General features: G+C 36.6%; 1 protein-coding gene across 1 annotated transcript; it reads right to left on the minus strand.

Moving 5' to 3' along the window:
* Nucleotides 1-4,108: 4,108 nt before the first annotated feature.
* Nucleotides 4,109-21,748, minus strand: LOC140151765 (major facilitator superfamily domain-containing protein 6-like protein B). The gene is given in 3 exon segments (XM_072174104.1): nucleotides 4,109-5,679; nucleotides 5,682-7,377; nucleotides 21,289-21,748. Coding segments are annotated over 2 exon segments (2,190 nt in total). The 5' UTR covers nucleotides 6,967-7,377; nucleotides 21,289-21,748; the 3' UTR covers nucleotides 4,109-4,774.
* Nucleotides 21,749-21,757: the final 9 nt, after the last annotated feature.

Genomic DNA, 21,757 nt, shown 5'->3' on the forward strand with positions numbered 1-21,757 from the left:
TCGCGCGCGTAAAGTTAAACGCCCTGAGTGTACATGCATGCGCACAGGGGCGATTTGTCAACACGCTTGTGGCGCAACCGCGAAAGAGCATAGACGTCACTACCAATCTTGAGGTGAACCAAATTACAGGTGACCCGCAACTGATTAGTATGATATGACTATTAGAATACAATAATTAAGGAGGCACAGGAATACTGATGAAGTTATGCAAAGTAATCCCAAAACTAGACTAATAGTCATAATGGATGTCGCATAGCATAAGAATCAAACATTATTCTTGCAAAACAATTACCGTATCCCAAATTTTATATCTAAGAATCAAACTTGATTCACACAAAATCTGTGTGAGAATGTATGCCATGATTTCAAGCTGCACATGGGGTTTCCATTGGTTTTTAGCAACATACCCAGAATGATTTCAAGCCACAATGTACTGATTTCCATCAAAGTTTAATTTTGTTATTCGTTTCTCAAAAAGCTGAAATAATATTTATAGTACCTGTCAGGAAAGGTTTGTCCATTTAGCCCAAAATAACAAGCAGACCTGAAACTGCCCTTCAGTGAAAAAAGCTGAAAATGTGAAGAAAAAAAAAAAGAGCTGAAAAACAGTGCGAAATTGGGGTATAGCTCAAATGCACTAAATGCTAAATGTTTGAGGTCTGAACAAGGTTAAGTCAAAGAAACCACATTGGCTATTTTGGCTGTTTAGATTTCCATGGCAGACTTAATGTCTCAATACAACCACAGATATTGGAATATCTGTGATACAACATTATGTCAAAATTACTGTCGACTGGACAAAAACAACAAATTTGGCTGATTCCATTAAGGTGTAAGTTAGAACATGTGTAAACATTACAACTATAAACAAACAAAAAATCAGGTTTGAAAAAAATAAACCAATTTCATTATTATGAGATCGTTCGCTATGGCTTTAATACATCATTAGGCTACCGGTACATCTAGGATTAACTTTGCAAAACCTCCATATAATTTGTATACCTACTAGTAAAATTAAATACAATTATGTACATTGAATCAAATACCCTGTTTACATTATATGAAGTCAATTCAGTTTCAACTGTATTTCATTCATAACATTAATTGAAGTTCATTCAATGGTGAAAACAGTGGCGGCACCAGGAATTTTTTTCGGGGGGGGGGGCAATGGGGGGGGCAAAGTGAATTTCAGGGGGGGTAAAATCAACAAATTTTATGCAAAATTACCACAGAAAGGTGACATTTTTGGTTTTACCGGGGAACAGGGGGGGGCAAGAATTCTGACTGGGGGCATGAAAATAAGTATGTCACAACCACCTCTTTTTTCCCAAAGTGGCCCTTGGTTCACAGCCATTTCATGTGAATCTGGAGTCAGACTAATTCAAACTTATCGAATGTAGCACACATCATATAAACAGCAGCTGAGAATTATTTCCCATAATATGCACGAGAGTCAATTATCATTTTAAATGGGGGTATACACCTAAAATGTTGAGTTGATTTCTGGAAGAAAATTAAACTGGGGCAAACATTCATGGAACAAAATTGGAATCAGTTGTCTCTTTTTTACAAATCAAATCAATTCGCCACATGGTCATTATCAAACATATCTATTATCTATCATTTCTAAAAACCTACACCCCTTCATTGGGCCACAGACCCTCTAGAGACTCTAGGGTCTGTGATTGGGCGATACCATTCCACAAAAGTACCTATTTAGAATTAGTATTTGTCCCAATTTTTAGAAAAATATTTAGTATCAAGCTAAAACTTTGACATAAAGTACCAGGAATTAAAATTTTATTAAAACTAACAATGGGAGGGTGACGATGTTCATTGAATATTTGTGCTTGTGAATATAGAATCCAAACTGACAACATTACTCAAATTTATTAAGGGGAAAGTTAAGTTTTAAATGGGCACCGTTTTATTTTATCTTTCATAATTTGAAGGTGTTGAAATCATGAATGCTAATTATGGAGGTTAACAGGTCTTCAGGAGCCACTTTTCTGCCAAAAAGTATCTACTGGTTCAGGCTGGTGGACAGAATCTAGGAGCTGTTTCATGTTTGCAATGGTTCCTAGCTCCCACTTATTTTCACCATTGAGTTACATGAATCAACTTCAATCACTTAAATTACATCTATTCACTTTCATCCATAATAGATTATCCATAACACATGAAAATGGTGACATTGGCAAAGTCAAATTTATACATGTACTACTACTATATACTTTTGGTACTGTACTGAAGCCGATAGCAACCCAGTTAAATCAAGATTTCATTTGTGTACAGTACACTACACATTTGAAGCAAGTCTTTTTAAAACACACACAAACACACCCCCACATGCTGTTATACACAAACAAACCATAAACTGTACCAAGTTAACAATCTACAAAACATTTCAGTACTTGATTGGTGTTCTTTACAAACCTTTGGTAAGAAATAAAGAAATGATATCCTATGAGTACAGTTCACTGGTATAGTGCACATTAGAATATAACCATTGCTAGGTCAACTGGCTCATGCTTTCTTTATTACGAACCACTGATCAAAATGATCACAACACAAAGCCGTTGGCATACCATAATTTGGAACAAATTATGGCTTGAACCAGGCTTGAACCAGTAACCAACGATTACTAATGTGCACTATGGCAGCGAATATCCTCTTCAGACATACCTACTGAAAAAATTTATATAAAGACATGAAAATCAATCAACAAGAAAACAAAAGGAGCATGTTTCACACAGACTGATCATTATCAGTATTTACAATTTTACATAACATTGTAATGTCCTTCACACATAAGCACTTCTCTACTTTTTGCATCAGGTCATCGACCATCTTGTTTTCAAGGGTCTATGATCGGAGTAACACTTTCGCTCTGCAAGACTATTAGTCTGGGAAACTTAATTTTCTACTGCAGAGACAGGCCTTATATTTTAAAAGTATGCCTGGACTCAATTGTCTCAATAATCAGCTCCTGGTCCTATAGTTGTTTCTGGTCCGTAGTGTAAAATAGACACACAAGGAGCCAAATCTGGGCAACAATGGGGTAAAAAATCCTGGGTGCCTGCTTAGAGGCCCATTCAGTGATTTGCTAATCCGGACGATCATAAAAATCATCAAAATTCAGATTTTGGTACCTTTGTCATTGTCATATGTGCTAAAATAGTCTGCTAGTGGCTCAGCCGAAAGCCATATGTATTTAAGGTAGTATGAACGGCTAATCAAGCTTGCAGCAAAATAGCCACAATAGCAAATTGGAATTGTGTATTAATTTAAAACTTAAAACAAACTAAAGATAAGTCTTCACTTCACCTATTTTTAGAGTTTCATAAAAATTTTACCATTTCTTATGTATTTCTTTATTTTTTGAAAATTACCTAATTTTTTCCACATTATAATTTTTTTTGCCAACATGGAGTGTGCTATGGTTTCCAAACTTTCAGGGATGGTGTATAAGCTTAATATCTAAATTCTCCCGCCAGCTTTTTTGGATAAAGTGTTTAATTTTTTAGAAAATTAATTTTTAAATTTTAGATTTTAGGGAAATTTAGAAACACCTATAACTTAAAATAGAAACACTTAATTAAAAAAAAGCTGGCGAGAGAATTTTTTAAATTTGATTACCTTTCATATGACACCTTGTTTGTTGAAATTGGACCTATAGTTAGCTCCAAAAAAATTCTAGAATTTAGGTAATTTAGTGTTTCTAGAAAAGTCAAGAAAATTGAAAAAAGTACTAACATTACCATTTTATATCTCCTTTGTTAAGGCCAATATCTTGGAAAAAATTGCTGTCCTTTATTAAGTAGCATTTTGCAATAAAATAAATTTAAAACCAGATTTATGCAGTGGGTATAAAGAAGAGAAAATCACATTTAAACAAATTACTTGTTTTCAAAAATTAAGCTGATTTGAAGAACTTGGCAACATGCCAAAAACATGCCGTGTGTAAAGTCTATGGGGTTTTCCAATCACAAAAAATTACAAAAGTCAAAAACGCTCTTTTGGAAAAAATTGAAAATTGGCAGGTGAGTTTTTCTCACCAATCTCCACATTCTGTATCATTTTCAAGCAAAGACAAAATGAAGTATTTGCATGTAATCTGTAATTCATATACTGTCAGTATATAAAGTAGCTACATGTATTTGAATGGGGCTTCAAGTTTGTCAATACTGCCGTTTTCTTTGGTTTTTGCCAAATTTTTCAATTCAAAATACCACAAAGACTAATCCTTCACTTTTAAGCAATTTATAAACAATTTTTTTGACACTTGTGCTGGGATCACTGAATGGGTCTTTAATATAATTTTTGTGCAGAGATCCAAGATGCAATTAGCAAATGAGTAATTTTTTGCTAATTTTGAGTTATAAACCAAACAAAGTGGTCACATTTTTCATTGTTTTCAGCGATGTGAAAATAATTTGTCTCCAAACCCACATCTGTGATCAAGCCATCAGACAAGATGGTGAAAACTTAGAATAATATTAGAAATTTTATATTGGATTTGGCTGACACAGCATCACTTATCCTACAAATGCATCTCTACACAGATAACTGATTTTATGCGATAAAACTACTCATTTTGCTTGTTTGCATCATAATTATTGTCTCCTGTCACCAGCTGTTATAGTTTGCGATTAGTAATTTTATTACTCATAGTGCAACAGACGCATTGGCAGTTTGGCACAATGTAAAGCACATATTGGTAGAGACCATACTGCTTATTTTGAAAATGTAAATTAACAGCTTATTATTGGTCTTAAAACGTATCCTTCTTGAGTGCATTTACCAGCCAGTCCTCTGCATCATCAGATGATTCAAATATATCATCATCGTCATTGTTATTGTCCTCCTCATCCCGTAAAATCTTTGAATAATGTAGTTTTCTCTTCTTGGGCACACACAATGCGACTATAATTAGTACTGCAGACCAAAACAATGCTACAATTGAGAAACAAAGGAACATGGTTTGTCTTCCATGATGATCATATATTACTCCCGATATCACACTTCCATTGGAGGATCCAATTCCATAGTATAACACCACCATGACGACTTGCATTATCCGCTGCATTCCGGGAGGTGCAGCGTGTTCCGCATACATCATGGCGGACTCCCACATTGCACCTTTACAAAATATGTTTAGAATCTCTATAGGGATAGCTGCCCATGGGTTCCACAGATACGAGAAATACAAGAGACGTGCAGAGAGGGCGAGTGACGCTAATCCAAAAACACCCATGTGCCCAACTTTCTTTGTTAGCAGTCCAGAAGCACACAGTGTTGGCATTTCAGCAACAGCTGAAGCTGCTACAGTAAGCCCCATGACTATCTCAGAACCACCTAGATCTTGAATGGCCCAAAACATAAAGTTCTGAATACTTGCTGACAAAAAACCTACTAAGAGTAAAGTAATGACAACCATAATATTGTTGAAATCTGACAGCAGGAGCACCAAGCCACGAAAGAGTTTATCGTATTTAAGAGTTTTGCCAGAATCTTGCATTGGGTAACAAAATGCTAGCAAGAATGCTATACCACATAAGACGGCAAATGCATAAAAATGAATCATAATACGGTCTGCATCAAAAAATATCTCGCAGTCTGAAAAATGCACAACAACGGACACGGCAACTGCTCCGATGCCCATACCGATGAGACTCACAAAGTGATGGCGCCATATTTGTCAACTTCATCAATATGATCTAATGTTTCATAGAGGGCATCGTCGCAAATTTTGTCTGCCGGAGAAGCCAGAATTTCACCTAGAATAACAATTACAAGGACGGTCATGTATGTGATATACTCTACCTGACGAATAGTCTCCTCTTTAAATACCTCTGTTTCCTTAGTATTATCAGGAGACTCATTACTTTGATTACCTCGATTACCATCATCCTCTTGAGTTTTGTTCTCCTCAAAATTCTCATCCATCAAAGAATGTCGCTTTGATTTATATCCCTGATATTCCTCCTGTACATTGTTCACAGTGTCCGTATTATCTTCTAACTTCCCAAGTAACTGACCAAGGTATTTCATTGCCTTCTCATAATCATCATTACTCATACTATCACCACTTTCATCCTCAGAATGCACAGCATCATTTTTGTATTTGTCAGCATCCCATCTGTCATTGTTTTGTTCATTAATATTCTCATCATTTGAGTTAAAGTCATTATGATGAGGTTGATTTTGAGCACCAATATGACCATTGTCCTTTTCTACACTATGTCCATTAGTTTCCTCATTGTTGGAAGACTTAACATTAGAGCGCACCTCACGAGTTGTGAAGGTGTCATGCACAGTGACTACATCTGTTAAATCTCTTTTAGATACGGCAGGCACAATATTATTGTTGGTTGAGTTGATTATATAGAGCTCTGAGGGAGTTGCTGGGGAAGCTACATGTACATCTGGAATTGGGGTGCCATCATCTATATTATCTTTGGTTGAGCTTGTTACATAGAGCTCTGTGGGAGTTGCTGGGAGAGCTGTTACATCTGGAGTTGGAGTGCCGTCATTTAAATTGGTATGGAAGACATAGTGTTCAAGTTTGTTGAATAAAGGACTTATAACATAATTTTGCTTATGACTGTTGTTGGTAAGCTTGTGATTGCTGCTCTGGCAGAATTCAAGTGATGTATCATGGTTAAGAGGTGGGATCAGAGTAAGACCAAGATTTGCCCCAATCATCGTCAAGATGGCCGTCATCAAGATCACTCGTCTCTTGTTATGTCTTATAGCGCAATGAATCCAAAATGGTGTTGCCAGCAATGCTGCAAATGGCTTGACCCCAAGGATGACACCTGTCTGAGTGGCGGTCAAGCCAAGATGACGGAAATAGATGGTTAAAAATGGAAATAAACAAGCTTTACCAGCAGAATAGATGAAGTAAAAAAATCCAACAAAGGCTAAAGTTCTTGGCACGTTGACTCGTTCTGTTCGTGGCATGATGGCTGCTGATGTGGCAAACTTGGATTGAATGTTATTTTAGCACTCTTACTTGATGTAATAATACTTTGGTCCAGTTGTTTCAACCAGTACTGCTGGAAGTTGTCAAGAAACTAATTGCGGAGCTGTGATACCCTCAGAATAGGTGTGCACTCAGAGCAATGTGAACAATACTAGTAAAATACCACTGCTAACCACTGTTGCTCTATCTTGGTTTTCTTTTTCCTTTTGCTTGACTTTGTTCTTTGCTTGATTTTTTTCTTTGGTTTTGTTCTTTGCTTGTAGTCTTGTGTTTGCTCTTACTGCCGCTCTCTGTTTTTGTTCTCTTTCTTCGGTCTTGGGGCTGCTATTTGCTTTTGCTATTGTCTTCTTTGAGCTCTCATTTAGTTTGGTTCTTGTCAGGAATCACACCTGCACAAAAAGAATGAAGATATGATAAAAGGGGCAAAAAAATGGAACTGTTCACAGTACACCTATTCTCAATTTGTGATACAAATGTTTTATGTATAAAATGCATGCTTTCAACCTTGCATCTCATAGTTTCTTATACAAACATCAAAACAAACATCAAGACAAACAAAAATATGCTTATTCTCATTATTAGGAGAATACAACTAAATTTTTCATTTCAGAGTGTCCCATATTAATTAAAAGCAGCCTGCTAGAAACCTAATTTGATTTCTTTGAAACTGTTTTGACTAACACCCTGTGAAGAAAACAGTTAACCAACCAAAAGTGTTACAATTTAACAAAGGGAAAGGAGAAAAGAGTGTAAATGAGAAGAGAAATGGAAGAATTAAAAGCCATAATTGTAACATTTACTATGGAGGAGGCCCTCAACATTTTTCAAAATTCTGTTTTTTACACGATACTAATATACCCTGCAAAATTCAAGACTTTAGGTCCTGTAGTTTTGTCAAAATCCAAGATTTTGAATAAAGCGCAGGAACCGTCATTTAATTATTGCAATGAAATTAGTAAAACATGTATGCGATGTTCATAACACATTAAAGCCTTAATGTACGATCTTTTTAAATTTTTAGATTTTTCTTTTTTTCTTCTAAAATGATAATATGCAATCATTATGAAAGTTCCCAATACATTTGGACGCGAAAAACATTGGGAATTTGCAAAGAAACAACAACATAAACTTCACCTCTATCACTCAAAACATCTCGCACTATTTGAATTACGACAGCGAAGTGCGGCCTCAGAGTTAGTCTCCTACGCTACCAATTTGAGTTACGCTCCTCCACATGTGGAGGGAGCGTAACTAAGCTAGTTTTGTACGAGACTACGGTTTGCGATCGTGGCCGACATAAAGTCATAATCTAAAAAAATTATGACTGTATGTCGGACAAACAGAAAAGCGTCCCGCTTTACTACAAATAGGACGAATTTGACAGTTTGCTCATAGATTGAAGTTAGAACATGTGTAAGTATTACAAATATGCCAAAAAATCGGTTTTGAAAAAATAAAGGTAAATTCTGAAAAAAGATCGTACATTATGACTTTAAGTACATGGCGTGCGGAATGTACTTCATACACACATTATTGGATCATGTCGTAGCATGACCGACATGGCGGAGTGACACACATTGGCGACATCTGCGCTGATAAATTCCAATTTTCTTTGCTTTACCTTAGTTGTTCGGCTCAAAATAAAAAGGGGATATATCTGTCAGTAAAAGCTAACATTTTATGAAAAAGAAATACTAATCTATTTTTTGGTTCTTATTGGCAGCTGCAGGGCCAAGTCAGCTAGGTAATGTTACAACTCTGGCTGTCAAGGTGCCATTTGGCTTGTGATTCGGGTATCCGTACACTTGTTTCTTTATAGCATTTAATAACGATATAGTACATATTGTTCACCAAATAGCACCAATTGTGCACCAAATAGCATCAATTGAGTGTTCATTTTCAAATGTTTTTCACTTCAGAGGGCATATCTCCTCATAATATACTCCCTGTGTATGGAATGGATGTTAAAAAATGACCATTTTGGCTTCTGTACTGGACATCATGCCTTTTTGTGATGCAAAAACTACATGTATAATACAAAAAAGAGTGTACAAAAGTGAACCAAATGGCTTCAATAAGGCCTTCACTTTCCCAACTTCTCGGGAGGAATATCCCCTGCGTATGGATAAACAAGTCCCTGTTTTCTCACCTGGACACTTTATTTAAAAGCAATAATTTTTACAATGATAGTGTAAAATGGTTCACTTCACAATTGGCTTTCTTCGGGGATTCATGCATTTCAACAATTTTCTAACTTTTCCCAATTAAAATTGTTCCCAATCGTGTCAAAATGGTGCACCAAATGGCTTCAATTGGGCCTTCATTATGCATAAGTTTAATGTGGGTGTTACGTGAATCCGATTGACACAGACTGGATGTTTATGAAATGCAATGCCTTACGGCAATGCTTGGAGTTTCCTTACTTGACAAAATCCGCAACAATTCCATCAGACAAGAGTCTCAACATCACTAGCTCAATCAACTATGATATTTGCTGGAGACGTTTGAAATGGGCTGGGCATATCTTCCGGATGTCTCATCATCGGCTTCCCCCACCAAGCCTACATTAATGACTTCAGCAAGAAAAGACCACCAGGTTGTCCACCAACCAGATGGAAGGACCAAATTCAGAGAGACCTGGGAATGAACCCACAAGAAGATAGACACAAGCAGCAGACAGAATTGAATGGTGGAGGCTTACTCAGCAGGGGGAAAAGGGCCACAACATCCCAGTGGCATAACTAGGGGCAGGGGGGGTGGGGCAACATGCCCCGGGTGCCACCCTTAGGGGGCGCCAAATTGACCAATTCAGCATCGATTCTGCGCCCCTCCAAGCGATGAAAGTCAACATTTTCATGCGCTTCACGCCCATTTCAGCACAAAATCAATTGAAAGAACATTATTCAACTTCCAGTAACCAAAATTAATTAGTGGTAGGCCTTAAATTTGTCCAAAATTTTGCGTGCTCCACACAGAATTGTTTCAAGCATTGGTGGTGGGGGTATCCTTAGCCCTGGGAGCCACTGCCGGCATCAAAGATATTTTCAGGGGGGGAGGGTAGGCGCCAATTTTGTGTCTTGCCCCGGGTGCTACCAACCCTAGTTACGCCACTGCAATGCGTCATCTTGTGCAGATAAGTCAAGTAATGTGGGGGGGGGGCGCATCCCCCTCAGACAGACACCCCTGTGTTGGGCAAGCACAATTTAATGGCTGCGGATTCATTATCCATAGGTTCACCAAGAAAATTTGACTCTTCAAAATCTGGTCAGCAATTTGGCATTGGAATGCATAGACCTCATCTCTTGCTGATCATCCAGATCGATTTTAAATAGCCTTTGCATAGATGCCGAAATCACAAGATGGATGGTTCAAAAAGATATGAACTTGTAGTAGTTGGAGAATATTCTGGATTCTAGACCCATTACAGCTATGATAACCCCAATGATAACTGTCCAAAGGAAGAGTAACTGACAATAAATTGTAGGTCTCGACAAATAGGCAAAAACACATCAACCTCAATATCACAACACTATCCATTCAAGCAAATGATCTCAGGCTTGGTTGGATCATTTCTTTTTACAGTCTATGGTTGGATGGACTATAATTTTATCTGACTGAAACCAAATCATTTACTTGACTAGGTGTACAGGTACAGGTCTACCAACTTATTGATTTTCTTCAAGCAACTTCCTCTTTTTGATTGTCACATTTTGTCATGGACTTTGTTTTGCTTTTGTGCACTCAAGAAATGTTCCATGCCATTTACCTACAATGATAAGAGGATCAAAATCAGAATCTGTGTCAAATGGCCAATTTCTTGCGATTAAATCTTAATGCTAGTTCAAACATATGGTGTGTCAGTATCTGTGGTACAAAATGAGTAGGTCCTATATAGATTGCGAAGCAGTTGTAGGACTCGCGAAATCAGAGACATTAATAATAGTAGACCTATACATTAAATTACATACCGTACTCTCACCATATGACTCATTTGCTCAACTGCAGCAAAATACTGCTTAAAATCACAGTAGGTGTGTTGCCTACTTTTGAAAGTACTTTGAAAGTTTCGACCCTTATTTTTCAATTTGAATTGCAACTTTCATTTATCACTGATTTTGTTACTATTTTGAAGAAAAAAAAAAAAGAGAAATTTGAAGCCATTTAGAACTAGAAGGTTCCATTTAAAAAATGGACCCCATATTTTTTACATTTTGCTGTCACCGAATGCCAAAAACCATGCTCTCACCTAATGACCCCATTATTTTTTACATTTTGCTCTCACCGAATGCCCCTTACTGGGAAAGTGCCAGCCCATATCCATTTCATATTGTACTAATTTGTAGTGCCCAACCCCAGGGTTGCAAGTGTGTCTCCACACTACATGTAAGATATCTTTCATGTAAAATTATCGAAAGAAACTTGTATGTAGCTACATATTATATCCGTCGCGTTTAGACGGTTATTATTTGTAAGTTTACATTCGAAAGTACTTATTTAAATTATTTTACAAGTAATTGTCGAACAAGCCTACAGTTTTGTTTTTATAATAAAATATTGTTGCATGCAATATTATTACTTTTACATCTAAGATTCAATTTCACGCATCAGAGGCTCCAGAAGATTTGTAATATGGGGTGGTATCAATTATGAGGCCTTCTCTGAGGCACGAAAGGAGGGGTTGGTGCCTTCTCTGAGGCACGAAAGGAGGGGTTGGTGCCTTCTCTGAGGCACGAAAGGAGGGGTGGGTGTGGGAGGGGTGTCGATTGTACAGAAGCTAATAAATGCATGCATTTTATAAATTGTACCTTAAATTATGAATCATACCTTAAATTTTGAATTTTACCTTATTGAGGGCCCTTGGGTACTTGAGCCCACTAAACTGATTGGGGGTGCCTGGCTCCTAGGCCCCCTGGGACTGGGTCTGGAGCCACTGTGCATGAGTGTGAGGGGGTGAGCTGAGTCGAGTGAACGTTAAATTAGCAATGTACAAAATGGTCCACTTTGTGGTGACAATTTGTTTTTCTTCAAGAATCTTTTAAAATACCGTTTTCCCACCTTATGAGTTTGTCTGGTTTTTTGTGTCTCTGTTTCAACTCTTCCAAATTGTATCCCAAATTTGTTACCAGTACTTTGTGACGGTAAAACATTACGTTAATTACAATGACTTAATGTAAAAACAAAAAACAATAAAAAGAAATGATGGAGAGAACATAATTTTCCTGAAGCTAGTTGTGAACAAATTTAATTATTGAATCATTGATTAGTAAACAATTGGTGACTTGTTCTATATGATTTCACTGTAATTAACCAGGGTGTGTCCACTATCCAAAATCAATATCTATGAAAGATTATAGTTAAAATGGAAATTGTAAAATTTTATGTTTTTTATGTCTTGTAATTTAATTCCAGATTTTTTTCAAAATAACATTTGCCCTCTATGGGGGGGTCTTTTATTATCTGGAATAGCCCAATTTGGCCTACGGGTCATGAATTGAAATAAATTAAATCTGAATCTTTAAATGGATCTGATGTGGCCTTAAAACTGCACAACCACTGTAATAAAAACACCAGCTTGCACTAGTCTACCATGATAGTTCTGTTTATAATGTCACCACCACATATGGCAATTTTCTAATTCATGTCAAACAGTCATGTTAATATGATGTTATGAAACACAATTGATAATGATAGCCAAAAGAGTATCATGTTTTCAAAGTGAAACTAAAAACAGCACAAATTTGAGAGACATGATAAAAGCAAGTACCTAAGTTAGCTGCAGCACAGACAATTTCACTGCTTGGATCCGGATGTAGATGGATACAAATTACAGAATCCAATGAACATGATGACCATTACCATGGTAACTACCATTCAATTTTATAAATTCTATTTCATTAAAAGGTGATAAAAGATAACAACCCGGGATAACAACGTTGATAAATTTTGAAATTTCACCTGTGTCTATTTTGCTGAGAATGAATCTAAGCTGCTGCACCTATTTCATATGGGCATTGTCACCAAAATAAGGAAAACCAATTTCCAAAATAAAGTGTGAAAAATAAAACGAAAAAGATTAGAAAATTGGGAAAAAATACAAACTTGTGATTATTGCCAAATAGAGTTTAAGGCATCCCTTGCAATCATGTTTAAAATATTGATCATTTTTGAATAAGCATTTTATGTTTCATTCCATTATGATTTTCAAAATTGTTACAACATGGATTCTTTGCTTCATTTATTTTCTTAAATTCGCTCAAGAGGTGAAATAAACTGTGATAAATTTTACGGTTGAATAGATCTACAAAAGGCTTTTAGTTTGCAAGCTGTGAAATTTATCAAAGACAAAATATTTTCAGGTTTCTAGTATTGTGGCAATACCACCATCTGTTGCTAAATAGCTTGTATTTCATTTCAATGTGGGGTGATGAGCGAGTACAGGCATTATAATACACATTGTCATTTTAATATTATATTTTGTAATCTAAAAATACAGTGTTTTTACAGCCATATGGAACAAAGCTGGATTATCTTTGCCAGCATATTAATATTATTAGCAAAAGCCAGGCAAGTTACAAGCTGGAATGTTTTCACACTGGAAACCAATTTGCTACAGTTTCCAATATTCTATCATGCAATTTACAAAAGTATGGTATTTTAATTAAAATTTAATTAAAGAACTACTTTAGTACTTCGCATTATTCTACTTTGGTGTTTATTTACCAACAAAACACTTACTAAAATTTCATCTTTAGCAGGGTCAGAATTTCGGCGTGAATCAGAGAATCGATTCTGCAAAATTCTGACCCTGCTTTTAATAGCCAGCTAGGTTATGTGAACATTTGCAATTTAATATTAAGGCTCTCACCTAACAGGTAATTATGTACTTGGGTACCTGGTTGAATTTGCAGATAGGAATCTACGTAGGCCTACAGGAAAAAACACAATTTTTTCTACAAAAATTGAAAAAGTTATTGACCCAAAAAGTACTTCCTATTCAAGGTTGGAAGTGGTGTAAAGCAGTATTCAGACTTTTTATTGTACGTAAAATATTGTATGTAACATAATACGTTATTTAATCTATTTGCCATTCTATTTCCAGCAATGTTTAAGTTCTAACGAATGTTTGATGACGAAAAATCGATAATATATTTCTGCGAGATATTACATGTAACATATTATCGATTTTTCGTCATCAAACATTCGTTAGAACTTAAACATTACTGGAAATAGAATGGCAATAGATTAAATAACGATATATATTACATACAATATTGTACGCCTAATACTGGAGTCTGTGGAGCGCTTAAGGCAACGCTCTGCAGGGTCTATTGTTCTATTGTTTCCGATTAGAGCGCTGACATATTGGAAAATGTTGCCAATCAATATTCATGAGAGTGTACATTGAACGTCCAGTTTGCAAAATTGGGTGAGTTGTGTTTGGTAGGTGTGAAATACATCTGACTGGGCGTTTTAATTACATAACGAATGAAGGCATTGACATCATCGAATGGCTGCCCAGTGCTGTTATGTGTTTAGTTATTATATAGGCCTAATAATTATTATTAAATGATTCATCATTCCTTTCTTTTCCCTTCTCTGTACTTATTCTTTCCTAAGCCTACACTTTATCACTACCTCGCTCTCATTGTCCCCTCTCACCCTCCCTCTCTCATTCCCATCATTTTCCTTATATTTCTATATATCTACTTGTCTTTATTATATCTTTTTATTTCTCCCTTCCTCCAGCCCTCTCTCATTCTCCATATCCCCTCCTCCCCTCTTCCTCCCTCCTCCCCTCCCAAGACTTCTCACAGAGGTGAATCTATTTATTTTACGTTTTTACTGCCTCGGACACATTATTTTCGTGTAAAGGATCATGCATTACCCTTTATTTCTTAAATATAGATGTATGGACTGGACATGGCAGCCTTCATACATTCTAATATGTAATCGATCAGCAAGAGCATTCAATTTATTTAAATGAAACGCCTAACGTCAGGTGGGTGGTAAAGATGATTGCATCGACAGCTAAAGCCTCCTGATAGACTTCAGACCCACACAAGCACACATTTGGGATACGTGAGTACAATGGTACCACTTTACACATGACTGCCCTTATACATGACTGTATTGTGGTCACTTATTGATACTCGCCCGTTGTGTAGAGCGTTAATATGATGCCGGATCAGTGACCAATTTAATGGTGGAACCCCTTTATTCGAAACAATGGTACCACTTTTATGAATAGCCTGTCGCAACCTAATCGGCATCAAACGAACAAAAGATTATATAATCTATTGCGACTATATTTCTATTTAAAAGCTCTTTGGTGTAAGGCTATACCATAACAATAGATGAATACAATTTTTGAATAGATCGCCCTGCACTACAACGCCACGGTCACTCGCGGTATGCATTGAACAATGTCAAAGAAATGCTAATCACTTGCATAGGTCTGTATAGATTAGTACAGCATGTACAACCATCAAGGGTCTCTTTTTCAGGCCCTCCAGCAGTTCCGAATACCCAAAATGGGGATCATGTTCCCGAGTTCATTTAGCTCATATTGAGTAAAACTCTCAAAATTGTAGCTCTTAACCCTAACACGCCCAGGTACTATAAAATAATACAATGTACTTCATATGCGCTGTTCTTGATATAGGCACAGCCATACATAGGCCTACTACAAAATACTAGAATTAAAGCCATATTATAACATTTGCTGAGGAGGACGCCCTCACTGATTTTTTTAAAATTCATTTTTAGACGATTATATTGTACTTTATAAAACCAATATACCCTGCAAAAATCAAGACTCTAGGTGCTGTAGTTTTGTTAAAATCCGAGACTTTGAATAAAACGCCGGAATCAGCGTTTTATACGATGGAATTATCAGTCGAACGCATACACGAGGTTCATAACACACAGTATGTACACGGCGTGCGGGACGGTGATCTACACAACAAAGGGTACGTATTGGCGACATATGCGCTGGTAGTAAATTCCAATTTTCTTTGCTTTGCCGTAGTTGGTCGGCTCAAAAATAAAAGGGGATATATCTGACAGTAAAAGCTAACATTTTATGGCAAATAAATGCTAATCTATTTTGTATGAAAATGTTATAGGGTAAATACGCCTATTCTCGGTCACTTAAGAAACAACCCGCTCTATTTCTTGCGTAAATGATTATTAAAGTTAGCTATATGGGAACGTGCATTCCACACAACACCCCGTTTAACATACCCTGCATGACATCTTCCATTGAACCGGTATTGGAAGTATAAGGTCAAAAGGTCAAAGTTGGCGACAACTCCTATTCTCGGTCACTAAACTCCTATTCTCGGTCACCGTATAGTTTTTCTATACCTATTCTCGGTCATTCTCTTTTGGAAGCCTGGTTGATCGGTATGATGCGGTTTTGATAACTTAAACCCATAATAAAATACGTGTGCAGTATTCTCAGATATATTGACAAGGAGCGATCCTTTCAAAAGGGTTGATTGGCAAAATTTTCGTACAATCTTATCGGGGGCCGAGGTGGTCCTATTTTGTGGGAGCGCGCAGCGGAATGCGTGGCACGCCCGACTAGTCCAGGAGCAAGAACACACAAGGCCCTAAATAAGGAGTTCGTTTACCCCCACTACATACAAGGTTTGACACCATAGGTAGTTAGTATGGACCCTCTAGATCACTGCTAAGTAGGTAGTGGTCTCAAATTGTGGCAACACTTTTTTTACAGGTCATTTTATATATGGACGTATAATCACATAAAATCACAAAAAATAGGGCAAAATTAAGGGGTAGGGGAGATATAAATTCCCATAACTCAACTTTAACTTATAATAATGAATTTAATTTGGTATGACTATGTAGCTAATTGATTGTTCTAACTTTCTAGTATTATTTGAAAGCAAACCTAGGTTTCATTAGATCATGATTAGAAGTGGCCGGTCCATACACTAGTGGAAAATGAGATTTTTCACAACAATGCGTAGGGTGGGTGTTTTTATGGCACTGGCTTCAAATTTTACTATTGTGCCAATTTCTATTTTCAAAATTAATTAAGCTCCATTTTTTAATTTTGTTTTTAATATCAAGCATATCTAGGCAAACATTGATGTTCTGGTTCAAATGCATGTTTGCGTGCGTTTGTAAATGCCGTCTAACGAGGACCTACATATGGATACACACCGTAAAACGAGGACACACCTCCAAACGAGGACGTCCTCGTTTTGAAACTATGCCCAGGATGACGTAAATGATGCAAATATGCATATAAGATAGCATATAAGATAGGTCCCCCATAGCGGGTATAAGACGGGTCTCAGTTGGATAGTAAGTTGCCTGGTGTGTTTGCGTGAGGTCCATGGTGTGTCGATTAAAAACGGGTGTGAAAGTCCTCGGTTAGATCCTTCTAAAGTCGAGGTCCTCGTTTGAACGTATTTACAAACAGGGGTTCATGTTGGTTTGTGTTGTGTAGGTTTGGGGTAGGTGGGGTGTGTATGTGGGGGTGGGGGTGGGTGTGTATAGGGTTCGGGGTTGGGGTGTTTTACGTGTCTTAATATGTCACTCAGCTGAACTATATAAGTTCCATTAACCAAATTTGTTTGGTAAGTTACCATTCATGTAATATTTTGAATATTTATATGTGCGGGGTGAGATCAACCACTGCTTGTCAGGAAAATAGACTGAAAATGTAAAAAATAGTTACTTTTCCACATGTAGCAGCGCGTGTAACAATATTAAGGGGTAGGGGAAATATAAACCATCATAACTCAACTTCAACTCATGATAATGAATTCATTTTGGAATTAATATGTACCTAATTGATTGTTCAAATGTTTTAGTATTATTTTAAAGCAAAACAAACATTATTTGTCAGGTAGATAGACATAAAATGCGAGAAAAGGTTAATTTTTCATGTATAACCATGTCAAATATGGTATTATTAAGGGTTAGGGGAAATAAAAACCACCATAACTCAACCTTTACTCATAATAATGAATCCATTTTGGTATCAACATGTAGCTAGTTGATTGTTTTAACTTTCCAGTATTATTTTTAACAGAAAAACCATTAGGTCTACATAAAGTGTGAAAATTTTTTAATTTTCCAATGTGTAACAGTGTAAAATATGACAATATTAAGGGGTAGGGGCGTACAATCCAACATAACTCGATGTTTATTCATTATAATTTATTCATTTTGGCATCAAAACATAGCTATTTGGTTCTTGTAATCTTTTAAAGCAAAATGACCATTATTTGTTAGCTGTATAGACTTAAAAATGTAAAAAAATATCAATTTTTCAAGTGTAGAAGCGTAAAATATGACAATATTAAGGGGTAAGGGGACATACAAATCACCAAAACACAGGTCTTACTGATGAAAATGAATTAATTTTGGTAACAATATGTAGCTAAGTGATAGTTCCAACTTTCTAGTATTATTTTAAAAGCAATTAAACCATTAGTTGTCAGCTAGATAGACATAAAATATACGAAAATGTTAATATTCCATGTCTAACAGCGTAAAATATGACAATATTAAGGGATAGGGGACATTCAAATCACCAAAACTCAAGTTTTGCGGATGAAACTGAATTCATTTTGGTATCAATATGTAGCTATTTGATTGTTCTCATTTTCTAGCATTATTTTAAAAGCATTTAAACCATTAGTTGTCAGGTAGTTAAACATAATATATGAGAAATATGTTAATATTCCATATCTAACAACGTAAAATATGACAATATTAAGGGGTAGGGGACATACAAATCACGAAAAACTCAAGTTTTGCTGATGAAAATGAATTCATTTTGGTATCAATATGTAGCTAATTGGTTGTTCTAACTTTCTAGTAATTATTTTAAAAGCAATTTTAAAAGCAATTTTAAAACCATTAGTTGTCAGGTAGATAGACATAAAATGTGAAAAAAGGGTTAATTTCCATGTGTAGCAACATAAAATAATAACAATATTAAGGTGTAGGGGACATACAAATCACCAAAACTCACGTTTTACTGATGAAAATGAATTCATTTTGGTATCAATACCACTGCAGATCAATCAGTGGCGTAACTCACGAGGAGGACAACATACCTTAGGGGCGCCAAATTGACCAATATTTATTTAGCATCCAAGCGATGAAAGTCAAATTTTTATGCTTACGGGCACCTAAACAGCGCCCTCACAATTTCAGCCGACAATTTCGCCTCCTTACCAGTTCCGGCCTTGATATTATTCCGACAGCCTGTCACTAATTCACAATCGATTTGAAACATTTTTGAATAGATTTTCAATGTTGAAGTCCTACTCTGTTGTTTCCATAAAAACAAGCACGATTCACTTGAATTTAGTACCCACGAGAGGCTGATACATTTTGCTCAGGCGCTAATTTTAACCGGAACTATACAAGGTTACACTAAATACGGAAGGATTTAGTGTTGTGCCCCCTTGAAGAATAGCACAATAGCGCTAATAGCACGCTATAAGGTCTAGGTCATTTTAAGAATAGCACAATAGCGCTAATAGCACCCCTCCAAGTGTACAAGAATTCAAAAATAACATTATTGCGATAATAACGCGCTATATGCCCCTAAGGCCAAAACAATTTCCAGAGCACAATAGCACTAATAGCACGCTATAAGGCCTAACCATTTTAAGAATAGCACCATAGCGCTAATAGCACGCTATATAAGGTCTAACCATAAGAATAGCACAACAGCGCTAATAACACCCCTCCAAGTAATAGGAGAACTCAAAAATAGCATAACCATGATAACTGTGCTAATAATATATTAACATTTAAAGCTATTTTTAATGTCAATAATGGTTTTTTCTAAGTCCTCAAAAAATAGCACTGTCAATTGCACAAATAGCACACCCATGAAAATAGCGGTGCTATTTGTGCTAACATGTATATAAAGTAATGACAAAATTGCGCTAATAGCACGTGTAGGCCCGAGGAGATAGTGTATGTTATCTGCGCAAGTCAGTTATAGCGCCTTTCTCGGACCAGGGCAGGAACCATTTTTGCCGACAGAAATGTGACATTGTTGACCCAATTTTTCCGACACATTTAGGACACATGGCAACAACAATGTCAACATAGCTCATACTAGGGAACACTGACCGAGAATAGGAATGCCAACGGAATTCGTATGCCTATTCTCGGACACCCCTGTTTCTATGGGAATTTACATAAACACAACACCAATCATTTGCTATGGTGTTATTTACGATGCAGATGGATCAACTTGTTAAAATTACAGCTTTAAAATGCATGTACAATTTCGCATTACTGATTATATTACAATATATCACCTCTTAAATGACGTCATTATTTTTTTTAAATGCCGATATTTCAGGTCACCATACCATCTCAAAATCTATCATTTGAGGTGAACTGTGCTGCCGTGATATTAAAAAGTCACCAAAACCTGCAGCACTGGTGCGGCTAAATGATTAGCTCGGAAGACACGGCTGAAATTAAAGCAACGATCGTCAGCGGTTGTTCAATACGCTAACTGACCGAGAATAGGCGTGTGACCGAGAATAGGCGTATTGACCCTAATATGGTTTTAAGTTATTGTTTTTAGCCGCTGGAGTGCATTTAATATATTGTCTGAGTTTGTCTCATATATATAACACGGGTGGCATACCACTGTATACATACAAGTAGGCCTAGATGTGCACAACTTCCATAACTAAGGTGTATTTAAAAACAAAACACAACAACAACAACAACAACAACAACAACAACAACAACAACAACAACAACAACAACAACAACAACACAAGAGTTGAAAGCAGATTTCGTCAAATAAACGCCCCCGGGGGCGTTACATTTTCCCAAGGGGGGGCGTTTATTAGAGGACATTTTTAGCACGACAATTCCCGTTAAAATCATTAGGTAAGCTTAAAAGTCACGCTAAAATGACGAACTATGAACTTTTGACACTGACTTTTGGTTCATTTCCGGGTTTCTGATGCAGATTTTCGCCATTTATTGCTGCTATTACCGACCATGTGAGCAACTTGGGAAGCTTACTACATGTACACAAGATAGCATGGAAATATCGGAATTTTTGAAACATCTTGGTGAAAAAAGTGGTGGGGGCGTTTATTTGAGGGGGGCGACTATTTGACGAAATACGGTATGTAATAATTTGGCTGTTGGCACAGGTTGGTAGGTACTAAAAATACTGGCCAGTGAAGCTGTTTGACTGTTGCCAAGGTCAGCTGTCTTAGTTAGTACACATACATAACAATTTAACTTTCTTTAGGTTGTTTACTTACTGTAACTTGCTTCAAGTGTTGAGAAGCCATTCAACATGCATAGCCATGGACGTACTAAATATCTTCACCGAAGCTTGAGACTGAACTGAAGGGTATGTGTAAACACCGTGAGTTCATGCACCACCAAGCTAAATCATGACAATGGAACTTCAGAAAGGGGAACTTAGGAATCAATTGTATTTTCAAATTTCAGCCAGTCGGGTCATTCACCCTGCAATAGTCATGAAATGATGAATGATAGTTTTTGGCTCAGTCATTTGCAATTGCATTGCAGTACACATTTCTAACATGTGGCAAACACCACAACATGTTCAGCATTTAAATATACATCTCGATGCTCTGCTCTGCACTGTTGATTCAAGAATAATCCTGCAGCATGTTCAGCACAGCTGTCCTAGCAATAGAAATGATGATGAACTGCCCGGTCATTGAAAACTGCGTAAATAGAGCAACGTGGAGATTTGTTATT

The sequence above is a fragment of the Amphiura filiformis genome, chromosome 1 (genome assembly GCF_039555335.1).
Source record: "Amphiura filiformis chromosome 1, Afil_fr2py, whole genome shotgun sequence".
Classification (NCBI taxonomy): Eukaryota; Metazoa; Echinodermata; class Ophiuroidea; order Amphilepidida; family Amphiuridae; genus Amphiura; species Amphiura filiformis.